General features: G+C 39.0%; 1 protein-coding gene across 1 annotated transcript in view; it reads left to right on the top strand.

Moving 5' to 3' along the window:
- Window positions 1-947: 947 nt before the first annotated feature.
- The window catches only part of LOC104515537 (dmX-like protein 1), a gene marked incomplete at its 5' end in the record, with an annotated part of 17719 nt that continues 5198 nt past the window's right edge, over window positions 948-13468 (top strand). Inside the window, 9 exons of the mRNA XM_010159547.1 lie at window positions 948-1087; window positions 1417-1502; window positions 3361-3562; window positions 4807-4924; window positions 6187-6249; window positions 8065-8151; window positions 8796-8917; window positions 9033-9174; window positions 13278-13328. Coding sequence (XP_010157849.1) covers window positions 948-1087; window positions 1417-1502; window positions 3361-3562; window positions 4807-4924; window positions 6187-6249; window positions 8065-8151; window positions 8796-8917; window positions 9033-9174; window positions 13278-13328 — 1011 coding nt within the window. The remainder of the gene's footprint in view (window positions 1088-1416; window positions 1503-3360; window positions 3563-4806; window positions 4925-6186; window positions 6250-8064; window positions 8152-8795; window positions 8918-9032; window positions 9175-13277; window positions 13329-13468) is intronic.

Genomic DNA, 13468 nt, shown 5'->3' with positions numbered 1-13468 from the left:
CCTTGTCACTGCCCACCTGCATGGCCAGTAGTGGGTAATAATCCAAGGGCCGTAGCAGACCGGGGAGTTTCCTGGTGATGTCTCTAACCCAGGCGCCAGGCAGGCAGCAGAGTTCCCCGTGAGACGGGTCTGGTCAGCCTACCAGGCCCTCTTTTCCCCTCAGAAGGAAATCGCCTACAACAATGACTCTGCTTTCCTTAATGGTGGCAGTTGTAACGTGTGGGGCAGACGGAGTCATCCTGGACAATCCCCTGGATGGACCTTCCTCTTCCTCCCCCATTGCCTGGCCTTTGTGTTCCAGAGCCCCATCTCTGTTCTGCAAGGGCAGCTGGGAAGGGGAGTGAGGGCAGGAGGGGATGCACCTGCCTTGCTGAGCAGGGACCTGTTTCTGTTCCCCTTCCTTTCTTAAATCCCTTCCATCTGCCTGGTGACAAGAGTATATGGGATCAAGGAGCAAGGACAAAAAGGAATTTCAAATACTGACTAACATGGTGGGGCACCGATGGTGGGCTTATCATAAATATTGAACTCTGTAGGCAGGGGATAGGATATTCTTGTTCTTTCATCCTCTGAGCCCTTGGAAGAACTAGAGAGAAAATACACTGGTTGTTTCGACCCCTCTCTAACAAAGTTGTATGTCCTACATGTGGTCTGACATATATGACATGAAAGTAAAGCAAAATAAGAAGTGGAAAACTTAATATTTTCATGTTCAGTATGAGAATTTTGAGTAATGTGAGAAAACCAGTTCCAGACGCTAAAGCATGCAGTGCTCACGGACAGTTTGCGTTTCCATGAAGCACAAACTATAAATGTTACTAAATTGATTAAGGTGATAATGCCTGCTTTTTTATAAAAAGCATTTATAATGATGTATTTTTTTAAAAGGTGATTTAAAACTAGATGTTGGCTAGAAGATACTCAAGGGATATTGTTTAAATTTTTAGCCTTTTCTTCCATCACAAAGTAGAGTGGAATATGATTCAGAAGAGAGTCAGGAAAGTGGTGAAGATGATGAAGATATTGATGGGGATGTGTTTGCATCAAATTCACATAATCAAGAACATTCTAATTCAAATTCATACAGGTAAGTAACTCTTTAGAATGCAAGATGTTCTGCAATGACTAGACTTGCATTTCTGGCCTTTTACTTTTGAGTTAACACATCACTTGATATTTCATGGCAGCGCATTTTCTACTCTTTGTACTTAATTTTTCACAATGAGAATTTTACTCATTAATACGTGGTATAATGACTTTTTAATGCAAAGTATCTGTAATATTCTAAAATACTCTTTGCAGTTTTCAGCAGTTTATAATGAGGATTTAAACCTCTAAATTTATATCCAAATAGTGAATAAGTGAGAAAAATTTATTTTCCTATTAGTAAATGTCTTACTAGTGCTTTCTTGTTAGTTGGTCACTGATGAGACTGGCAATGGTTCAGCTGGTACTTCACAATCTGAAGATTTTCTACCCTTTGGCTGGACATGATCTTTCAGGTAATAAGCAACAGAGTTGTCTCTTCATACTTAATAATAAACACCTTTAAAATGGGTAATGTGTTGTATAGTATATATGTTGTAGCTTTATTTTTAGTTCAAAAGTTCTTAATTTTTCCATGATCTGGGAATAATTGTTCTCATACTGTTTATCATACAGGTATATTTATGAAATAACATGCTGGATGGGTAAGATGAGCTGGGTGAGAAGGGGTGCTCAGTAGTTAGGAGAAGTCTCGCATACTTAGTTTTTTCTTTGTCTCTTAGTTATACAAGAATATTTACAATATTTTTTTTCTTAGTGGAAATCCTCTTGGGTTTTATAATTCATCTTACATCATTCCTACTCCTTGTTTCAAAGCATCATGGAGTGGTTTGTGTTGGAAGGAACCTTTAAAGATGATCTAGTCCACCCCAACCTTGTCATGGGCAGGGGCATCCTTTGCTCGGTCATGTTGCTCATCTGACCTGACCTTAAACACTTCCAGGAATGGGGCATTTACAACTTCTCTGGTGACCTGTTCCAGTGTCTTGTGATCCTCATCGTAAAAAATATCTTCCTTTATAGCTAATCTATATCTACTCACTTTTAACTTAAAACCATTTCTCCTTGTCCTGTCACTACAGGCCCTGATAAAAAGTCTTTCTCCATCTTTCTTACTAGTCCCCTTTAAGTACTGAAAGGCTTCTGTAAGGTCTCTCTGGAGCCTTCTCTTCTCCAGGCTGAACAACCCCAACTCTGTCAGCCTGTCCCCATAGGAGAGGTGCTCCAGTCCTCTTAACTGTTTTTGTGGCCTTCCTCTGGAGCCGCTGCAGCTGGTTCATGTCTCTCTTGTACTGGGGGCCGCAGAGCTGAATGAAGTACTCCAGGTGGGATCTCATGAGGGAAATTAGAGGAGGTGAATCACCCATACTCTGCTGGTCACACTGCTCCGGATGCAGCCCAGGATCTGGTTGGCTTTCTGGGCTGCAGTCGCACATTGCCAGCTCATGTCCAGTTTTTCCTCCACCAGTATCCCCAATTCCTCCTCCGTAGGGCTGCTTTCAATCCCATCGTCCCCCAGTCTCTACTGATGCTGGTGATTGCTATGACCCAGGTGCAGGACCTTGCACATGGCCTTGCTGAACTCCATGAGGTGGGCAGTGGCCCACCTCTCCAGCCTGTCCAGGTCCCTCTGGATGTCATCCCTTCCCTCCAGTGTGTCGACCGCGTCACACAGGTTGGCGTTATCAGAAGCATTCTTAAGGTGTGCTCACAACCACTGTCATTTATCAAAGATAATGAACTGTACTGATACCAGTACTGCATGCCTGAGGGACACTTGTTACCTGCAACTCTTTGGATGTAGACATTCTGCCAAATCCTTAACCATTGAGTAGTCCAGCCATCAAAACCATATCGCTCCAATTTGAAGGTCAAGCTGTTGAAGGACCATGTGAAAGGCCTTACAGAAATCAAAAGTAGAGGATGTCATTTGCTCTTCCCTTGCCCACCAGTGCAGCCAGTTCATCATAGAAGGCCACCAGATTAGTCAGGCAGGATTTGTCCTTTATGAAGCCATGTTGGCTTTCTCTGATCACCTGCCTGTCATCCATATGCCTTGACACAGCTTCCAGCAGGATGTGTTCCACGATATTTAATTTCTGTCAGCACTGGAGAAGGCTGTTTCTGTATTTAGCCATGACAGCACAAAGCAGTTCATATTTTTATACTTGCAAATATCAAGTTAAGCCTTTAATAAAGCTGGGTTTTTTGAGAGACTTGAAATTCACTTCAGCATTCAGCTGTGGAATTATCTTCGTCAAGGTTATAACGGAGAAGGAAGGCTTCTTACTGTTGTTTTATTTGTCTTTGTAGAGCTTCCAGTTAGCTCCCCAATATGCCATGCAGTTTTGAAAACACTACAGCGCTGGGAACAAGTTCTTCTCCGACGTCTTGAGCTCTACGGCGGTCCACCTCAACATTATATATCCGTTCATGCTTCTGAAGATGCCCTAGCTGCTGGTCCTGCGTTGCTTCGCCACAAAACTTTACTTGAGCCTACAAACACTCCATTCAGGTGAGTCTGATTTCTATAAACACTATAATATCTTTAATGTACATCAAGCATTACATTGTTACTGCATGTGATAGACCGTAACTTCGATAACTGTAATGGCTGTTCCTAGACTTGCTCTGATCCGTTGTGGAATGGTGGGTACACATCAGGATTCATGCCTCTGTGGTCTGAAGCAAGATCAGGAAAAACAATGGAAACTTTCTTATTAAGTTATTTTACTGAAGCTTAACATACTGATTTTGAGTGTCTGTGTGGAAAAAATGTGGTTGACAATAAAATCAAGAATAACAAATTTGCCTTGAGAGATAATTAATGAGAAAGACAATGAATTAAATAATTGCCCCACCTTTGGAGGGAATAAAATTAGGTCCTTACCACTATCTTTTCCCAAATTTAGATAAGAAACAATTACTTTTTATAATACTGGCAAAGTTGTGCCTTCACATAATTGCAAGTTCAGCCAGGAAAGTGTGCTCAGTTTCTTAAATTGTCACTTTTTAAATAGTTTTCTGCCTTTTTAATTGCACTACTGCCTTATAAGTCTTTCTTTTTGTTATAAAATACCTCACAATTTTCGCAGTTAGTTTTAGTAACTTGAGTTGACTAAAAAGGATCAGCTTAACATGTCTTTGCTGTCTGGCATCATTTTTAAATTATCATTTGAGGAGATTCAGGGCTCGATGTTTTTTCTCCTACCATAAGCAGCTATATATGTATTCATAAGTTTTGCTTGAGCATACAGTTTCTAGCATAAACATTTGCAGTCTGACCTGATTGTACAATCCTTCCAATTTTGTTACTGAATGGTCAGGTTTGTTTCAGAGGTGTTACACAGCTGATGATGCCTTCCTAGCAGGAAGTGTTAGTCACTCATTGTCCTTGTGATTTAGCAATAAACAGAAATGATTCATGTTGTAAAGAATGAGGTGGACTAATAAATAATCCGTATGCTGACCTTACTGTTGTGTAATCTCTTCAAGAGAGTTTTTTTTTTCTCACTGGTCCCAGGATGGGAGGTGAAAATGCTACATGTTCTTTCCCTTCTTCATTCATCATCTCATCTCATACGTAGGTTTGTCAGGAAGGTGGTAGCAGGATACTTCCAAATGGGTCTTGTACAGCGTTTAGAGTGCTGTAGTTTTGCTTTGGCATATCTTCTGACTACGGTTGGATTAGAATATGACATCTCAGTCTCTTGCAAATACAAGCATGATGTAAATGTTTATTTTAACTGTGTTCTGTAGATTTAACAGTCATGCTGCGCTGTCTGTGAAGAGGCTCTGGCAGTACTTGGTTAAACAGGAAGAAGTCCAGGAAACCTTCATCAGAAATATTTTTACAAAGAAGCGATGCCTAAATGAGGTTGGTACATGAAATGCATAAAGTGAGGCAGGTCAGTCTATGAGCTTTTACTGAAGTTATTTTGCTGGCTTGTTTACTTTCCAGAGCATAAGCAGATAATATACTTGTGACTCTACGACTCTAAATCTACAGTATATGGTATTAAAAATCTTTGTCCATGGTATCATTGAAAACAAAAAATAATCAGTCTTTGACTGTAGACTGACAAACAACAACATGTAGCTACAGTCAGCTTCTTCGTTAAGATCCATGTAAAAGCTGCCTCAAAAGAATGACAGTTTAAAAATTCAGAAATTAAAATAGTATCCTAATCAGTCAGTGCTCAGAAAGTTTGAGTTTGTCCCTACCATAGTCATCACCGTTTTCTGTCATGTTATGATTCAGTTTTAATAAGAAAAATGGTCATAAACCAGTTAATATTTCTGTCCCTGATAATTTGTCTCCATGCCTAGGTGGATTCCAGGTTCCAAATTCAGTTAAATGTTTTGAAGTTGTGGTTCTGTGATGGAGTATGGGGTGTTTTGCTCCCTCTTCAGTTGCTTCTTTTCTTTCTTACTCTCCCCTACTCCAAATAATTCAAAAGAATAATTTTTAGTACAGGAAAACTATGGAGTAGCAGAAACATAGGAGAAAGAAGCAGATCCAAACATTAAACATGGAGGAGAGAGTATTCATGGCTGGAAAAGCCATGGCAGAAGGAGTTCTGTGTGAGCTAATCTTTGTCCTGTCACAGCTAGAATATTAGCTTGTTTGAGTATTTGTGCTCACTACCGATGGCAGTTAAAAGGGAAATTGTTCTTTTTGTCTTGTCCTTTGAAGAAGCACCGTTTCTTATCATGTCTTATGTTGATGCAGCCATGTTTCCTTGCTGTACAGAAGGGAGTTTTGGAGTATTTCATATGTTCTTTATGTGTTTCCAAGTAGGATTGTTGACAGCCTTACACAGCGTAGGTGTGCTGGCTTTGTTTTGTATCCTCCTGGTACTGATGTCAGTGGAGATGACTTATTTTACAAGAAATTTGACTTTTGAGATGCTTGAGATGCTGTTATAGTGCGGAATAGGGAAACCAGTGTCTTCTCCACAGACTATAGTTTTAAATTTGATAATTGCTGTCACCACATAATATGTGTGTGTGCAAACATGCTGTTGTGTTTCAACTGTTCTGTGTTTGGGAAAACAACAAGGAGGTAAGGATTTCCTTGATACCTTGTGTGTTATGTCTTATCTTCTTTGTTCTGTGGTTGTTCTTTCCTGGGTGAAGTCAATAGACGAGCACAATGAAACCATGAAAAATTCTGTGGCGGAGGAGCCCATCATCAATAAGGTACAGAGTAGCAATGCTCAAATTACCGTACATAATTATGAAATATTTCATTTTAAAAATGGTGCTGATGTCTCTTTGCTAGCATAGCAAATAAACTTGAAAATTCAGTTTTGCAAGAGGTAAGACTCATCTTGTTATGGACCCTATATAAATATAGAAAACTGAATTAAAGAACCAGGTAAGAACAATGTTATCATCAAACTTCACAGCTATGCCAAGTGAAGAGCTGAGGGCGAGATTTCCCCAAGTGACAAAAGGTCAGTAGTGCTAGGAATGTCATGCACACAGGACCTTTCACCAGTATGAGATGGCTAGAGTGGCTGCCTGGAACAGCAGAAGGTTAACTGAAATCAGAGCAGTTTGTTAGCATCATGCTATTTTACTACTGAAAATTTTCACTGACGCTTAGTTTTAAGACGGTGACAAGTGAACCCATATAACAACTGTGTAGCAGCTTTCTTGAGAGATTGGTAGGAGTGAAAAGGCATAATACCATGCCTAGAAATGCAATTAAATACTGATTCTTCAGGCTTTCTTTTACAAAACTAGTAAAACATAAATGAGATAACCATGTGATGTCCTTGGGCTGCCTTTTTATTGTTAAGTATGCTGTAAAGAAGTATTAGCAAGTAGGTGATTGGAACTGACTGGGGAAAAAATAATCTTAATTTCATGTGGTTTGTTCACCACCCAATGCAGATCATGTTTTTGTGTTTCTCTCTGCAGTTTTGTGCAGTTTTACGTTTTTAAGATCACTGGAGTATCAACTTTTGTTTTAATTTTAAAAATGGTGTTCTGCTTCATGGTGTGTAACAGCTATAGACTTTTTTCAGACTTTGAAAAAGGCTATTTGCAGTTCTTTGACAGCACCATCTTCATGTTCTTCAACTTAAATATATCCTTGTATAAATCTTTAGAAGACATTCAGAGAATTAAGAGTCAGGGAAACGGTAGTTCTGCAACAATTCTTTGTGCTTTGAAGAAAATACTAAATCTTAATGTTTGTAATTCAGGTTTGAATTTTTGTCACCATTCTTGCAGTGCCAATATTTTTTACTATAAAATTATTTTGCAACTACAACAGACTGGAGTCTGTAATCTGTGAGTTTAATACTTACAATTCTGAGCTCTTTAATTTTGAACAGGAGTACTACACTGCTGGTAGAGTTCAGAATTCTGTTGTGTGCTGATAATACATCTACTTGCATTTCTGAAATACAAATAACGTAGACAAGATCCAAATACAAGATTAGGTTACATAAAGGGGAAAAAAATGAAATGTGATAGTAAAAAGTTTGAGGTACTGGAATGTGCAGGATTCAAAAGTTATAAGCTGACACAGTTCAAATTTATATTCCTCCTCAGGTTCTTGTCTGCACCTTCTTTTGGTGTATTTTATTAGTTTCAGTGGCAAAGAGTGTTTGCTAAAAGCATGAAAAGTCTTAGCAATTTTTTTTAAGAACAAAATGTTGTGTTTTGGTTTTTTTTTAATGGACACCCCCAGATGCATGTAGCCTTGCTGGTTTTCAGTATTCCTGAAAAACTTGAGACTTGAGTACTCTGACTTCCGTGACAAATTACACTTTCTGTGTTGCTGTGGTAATATCAACATGGCAGTGGAAAGCTAGATTGTTACACACCAAACAGGATTACTGTGGTTATTACAGGTTATATTTTTAATATTTTCTTAGAAATAAAATCAAGGAAAAAATACATGAAATTTCACATGATCCAGTGTTTGGTCTCTGTACTTCCAGTAAAAAGTGGTGTTGCATGGAAGTTTGCATTGAAATATGCTTTACTTTCTAAATACAGATAGAAACAGATTTGGGATACCCAGGAGGCAAGGCAAGAATAATCCATAAAGAGTCTGACATCATTACTGCTTTTGCAGTCAACAAGGTGAGGATAACCTAACTGTGTTGTGCTTCCATATGATAAACAGGTGGCAGTCCCGTTGTGAATGGGCCAGAACTCTTAGCGCTCCCTTCTCTAAAGCACTTCGTAATTACCTTTTCATAATTAAACAGTTCTGCTACAAATTGCGTTTCCTTCCGTTATGCAGTGGATTGAGGTAAAGGAGAGGTGACCTCTGCTTTTTCTTTAAGCTTGAACAGGAATATTTTTCCTTCTCTCTCACAGCCTGGAAGTCATCTTTTCTTCTCCTTTTCAAGGCTTTAAGCCTTAAGAAGTGGAGAAGGGGAGCTTGGTTGCAAGCATTGTAGTGTGGTTACCTATTGTTTCTCCTCTGAGGAAAGCAAGCAGAGTCTACAGCTGCCTGAGAGATGTATAAAATACAAACAGTGTGTGATGCTAACCCAGATGCAAGCAGACTTTTAAAAGGGAAATGTTGAGTTCAGATAGTTTAAGTATATAGATTTGTAGCCATAAATGTTTGGGGTTTGGAAAATTGATTGTCTATGGTTTTGTGAACCATGGACCTAATTGGTACCATAACCAGAGAAAATAACCAAAAAAAAAAAAGAAAAAAGCACCTTTGAGTATACCTTCTGTATCTGCCTTTCTGTGTATTACTTTTTTTTCAGGCAAATCGGAACTGCATTGCGATAGCATCGAGTCATGACATTCAAGAATTGGATGTTTCTGCGATTTTAGCCACACAAATCTACACCTGGGTTGATGATGATGTGGAATTAGAAAACAAAGGGTATACTTTTTATGTTTCCACTATCACAGCTGAACTGTGCATTAATCAGTGTAACAAAGCACAGTATTTAATGTTGTTCTTCGGAATCTAACTTACAATGTTGTTTCATTTGTAGGGCTGATGATTTCTTAGTTATACATGCTCGTGATGATCTGGTAAATGTTCAGGGAACCACTCCTTATACTCATAGTAATCCCGGCACACCTATCAATATGCCTTGGCTTGGTAGTACACAAACTGGCAGGGGTGCATCTGTGGTAAGTCGCTTGTCAAAGATTTAGCCTTATGTACTCTGTCTCTTTCTCTCCTTTTGTTTGTTCCGTGCTGCTGGCTATATTTTACAGTTAGCCTGTAAGTAAATGTAGCTTTTCTGTGTAATCGGGGGAGCTGGCATTTTTTATAATCATCTGATTAATAGGTTAAAATGCTGCACGGAATTTAAGATACACCATCTAAGCAAATAAGGTTTTTAATCAAGCCATAGATGCTTTCTTTACTTAAGATACATTGTTTAAAAATAAAGAATTGGGGGTCAGGTAAGAAGTTGCAGCTCAAATTCTCCTTAATGACTTGAAGCCAAATGCTGTATCTAAAATCCATGTATTCAGGACACTTAAGGATATAAATTCCTAAAGATTGGGTAGAAATATTTGTGTGATATGTTGAGGTAGCTTTTATTTTAAGCATAATATCTAGTTTCATTCTGAGTTCCAGACTATTCCGGTTTTTATTTAAGAGTAAATACCAACTGTGTATTAGTATGAGCCTGTATTAAGGGACAGCAAATGAATTCCTAAAGCAGATTTCACTGGCAGAGGAGAGGCTTCAAGTGATAACATTAACCTCTGGAAACTCAGCAACTTGCAACAGGGAAAAATGGGGATTCTTGGTTTCGTAAGAAAAATGGGGAAGGCAGGACTGCAGAAAGAGGACCAGCTACAAACATCGTACGTAGTTTGGACTGCGCATCAAGCTGAAGTATGGTTATCTTCAAAGATGGCAGAGCTGACGAGCTTTGAAGTGCTGCACAGTTTTGCCATCACTCTGCTTAGTAGCATTAGACAATCATGTTCGCTGTCTGGCATTTTTGAAATACACTGAGTGAGGGACACCGCACCCATTAACGTGTGACTGTCCACATGAGCATCCTTCTTATGCTAGAGGTGGTACATGCATAAGGGTAGCTCTTAACTGTTAGAAAGACATTCTGTGTTTGGGGTGACGCTTGGCCCTGCGCAAAAAGCTATTGCCTCAGATTTAATTCAGATAGAATGATTAATCTAGTCTGGCCATTGACATTCTTACCTTAGTTCCTGTGCTGCATAGATGCTCTCTAATCATGCAGATCTGTGAATTAGGTAGCTGGGAGATGCTTCTTTGGAGCCACTTAAGTGGGCTGAAATGGTCATACGAGGCACCCATACCTCTCAGCCTGTCTGCACATAGATGTGGAGATTTTGCTGGATAACATTGTGCCAGTGCTTACACCTCTCCCTTCTATTTAGGAACTACTCATCCTAGTTGCCAATTTTTTGCAGCTCTGGTATCACAGGCAGGTCTCTTACACAAGTATAAGGCCTTTGCCACTTCCTCCTCGCTCTTCCATGTATATACACACACACACACACGTGTGTGTAGAATTTGTGTGTGTTTGTGTAGTTCTCAGCAAAGTAATTACATAATCTACTAACGTAAACTGATCTTACGTGACTTTCTATTCGATGCGTTGTAGAACTTTCTCACCTGAAGGTACATGGTAGTGCTGGTGTTTTCTGTGTTCGCTGTTCAACTTCGGACCTAAATTTTGTGTGGCGCACTGTTTGGCTGTGGCAGAGTAGAGCACACAACGACACCTGCCCACTAGGGAGGGGAGACAAAGGTAATGAGTGAAGGGCAAAGTCAACGAAGGAAGATAGAGGGAATCTTGGGTGGAAGTAGTGTTACTGTGGAAGGACTCAAACCTGGAGGAAAACCAGCTTCACCAAAAAATCCTTGTTGCTATTATTTGTTACTTTGTTCCTTTGGATACTGGTTTTGATCTTTGTTCCCATCTTTGCTTTTCCATCACCTGCAGCCCATTTAGTAGATGTAGTCCACTGTTCTTTACCATTACTGACTTTTCAGTCCCGTTGTCTTTGCTTCACTGCCATCATCAAGGGAACTATTGGGCTTGTGGTACTCAGGCCGTTAGTAATTTTTATTAGCTTTAAAATAAAAAGGGGTGTATGTTATTCTTCTTCACTGCTTCCTGTTACACAGTTCATGCAAAGTAAGCAGGAGGCTCACCACCACATCCTTTAGTACAGCGTGTTTACAGAGTTTTTACGGGAGGTGTTTCTGTCAGTGCAGACTGTCAGTTTTGAACTCGCGTGGTGTTCAACAGCTTCTCTTCCTCCAAGCCTCTGTGACTGACACCAATATTCACCAGTTTTATACTGGTAGGTCGGATTTTAAGCTTTTTCTATTATTCTTACTGTACATTAGGCCCAAAGCATACAGCTCTCCAACAAAGCTGTCAGCGTTCTAGCCATCAGCTGATAGGGGAAAGCTGAGGGCTGGCAGTGTCAGATGTTATGTATGTTGATAATGGAAGTATTTGCATTTGATAATGATACTTGGCTTCTAAATCAGAGGCACAGCAGCAGAGGTTTATGTTAGCATAGTCTTTCAAAGGCATGTTTCTCCAAGCTTGCATTTTTCCAAAGGATAATCCAGTAGGTATTAGATCATGATGCATGCTTATCTGTTGAATGTGGGAAAACAAGCTAGTAGCTGTAAAACTCAACACAGCCCTTCTTTTTAGAGAAGAATTAGAATCAGCATGAGTAACTGCTCTTTCTCTTACACATAGAGATAAATTTTAAGTTCAGAGAGCAAAGTACTGCAATTTTCTGTTGATGGGTATATGTACTAATGTTTAAAGAATATAATCCTCTATGTCTTGCCCTAAATCTTGTAATGTATATATTATTTTATTTACCAATGGTTTACCAAACCCTTCAGCTGTTTTCCTTGTCCTTTAAAGTATGTACAGGGGAAAAAAAAGAAAATGTGGATCTGAAGATCTTATTTTTTTATCATCAGGAAAGTGTTTTGAAATAAACTTGTGTAAACAAGAAGTATAAGGCTTTATCTTCAACAAATAATGAAGCTTTGAGAATTGAAAGATCTAAATCAGCTTCCAAAATGTAATTGAGGATTGCAATTACTCCACTGATCCAAACCCTGGGAAATCTTAGCAAGAAAATTAATTATTCCCTTCCAAGTGTTTTTCCACCTTTTTGTTTGCAAACTGAGAATGTGGAGAACACTGCTTTTCAACTCTGTATATGATATTTAGTGACATGAAGCAAATAAAAATGTGTAATTTATACCTCCTTCCACTTGACAGCCTGACACGATTGGAGGCTGGGGGAGAAGAGCATACTTAAAATACTTGATTTGCTATCTGCTGTTTCAGCGACAAAGCAGTGGCAAAATCCTCTAAAAACTTAGAGCAGTTGAAAGTCATGGTTGGACTTGATCTTAAAGGTCTTTCCCAACCTAAATGATTCTATGAAAGTAGTTACCATTTCTAGTTAATGCCTGGCACAAATATACACTTATGCCCTCTTCTCTGTCAAATATTCAGGTAAATCATAGAATCACAGAATGGTTTGGGTTGGAAGGGACCTTAAAGACCATCTAGTTCCAACCCCCCTGCCATGGGCAGGGACACCTTCCACTAGACCAGGTGGCTCCAACCCTATCCAGCACATTCATGAGCAAACTGAATCCAACAATTTTCTGAGGAAAGACACTCCTCAAAATTGCCAGATGCTTCTGAGGACAACTAACAGGAAATAGAAGAATGAAAACCTAGCTTTGACATACATTAATAGAAAGAAGAGCCATGCGAGGAGAATACAGATGCATTTTCCTGAAGAAAAAGCCCTACTGTTTCTTTCCTGTTGTGGGTTGGAATTATGATTTAATCAGATTTTCTCTCAGTTGTCTAACGTTTTCAGTCCTCTTCATATATTGAACTCTTCCCAGTTAGTTAATTAATTCCTAAGAAAAACAGAATTCTTGGAAAAGTGCCTTGCTCAAAACAAAATTTGGAATTTAGTGACAAAGTGCTACTGGAAATCCATTGGATCTGTATTTGCAAAATTATAGATGCTTTTGAAGAACTCTTTATTTAACATTTGCGAGGTATATTGCTTATTCTAGATGACCACAAATAATCACTTCTCAATCAATGACAATAAATTAACTGGACTTGAAAGTAAACATATTCCTTCTTTTACTTCTGTTAAAGTTTGTTTACCTCTTTCTTTACATGCTTCTGCCTCTCTCTTGCTTATCTTACAATATTCAGGAATATTCCAATAAATTTAATGGAATCAGAAAGGAATTGGCAAGAAAAGAGGTAAGACTGCAGTCGAAGGGGTGTTTATGTTTGGATCCATAAATATCTGAAGAAAAAGTTAATATTTACCTAGATGCATAAAGCTGCAAAAAATATTAACGTCTGCACTAGTTTTGGAAGAAACTGACTTCTGTCTGAAT

Source organism: Eurypyga helias, unplaced genomic scaffold, assembly GCF_000690775.1.
Source record: "Eurypyga helias isolate BGI_N326 unplaced genomic scaffold, ASM69077v1 scaffold169, whole genome shotgun sequence".
Taxonomy (NCBI): Eukaryota; Metazoa; Chordata; class Aves; order Eurypygiformes; family Eurypygidae; genus Eurypyga; species Eurypyga helias.
Note: the sequence above shows the minus strand (reverse complement) of the source record. Positions and strands in the feature narration are given on the sequence as shown.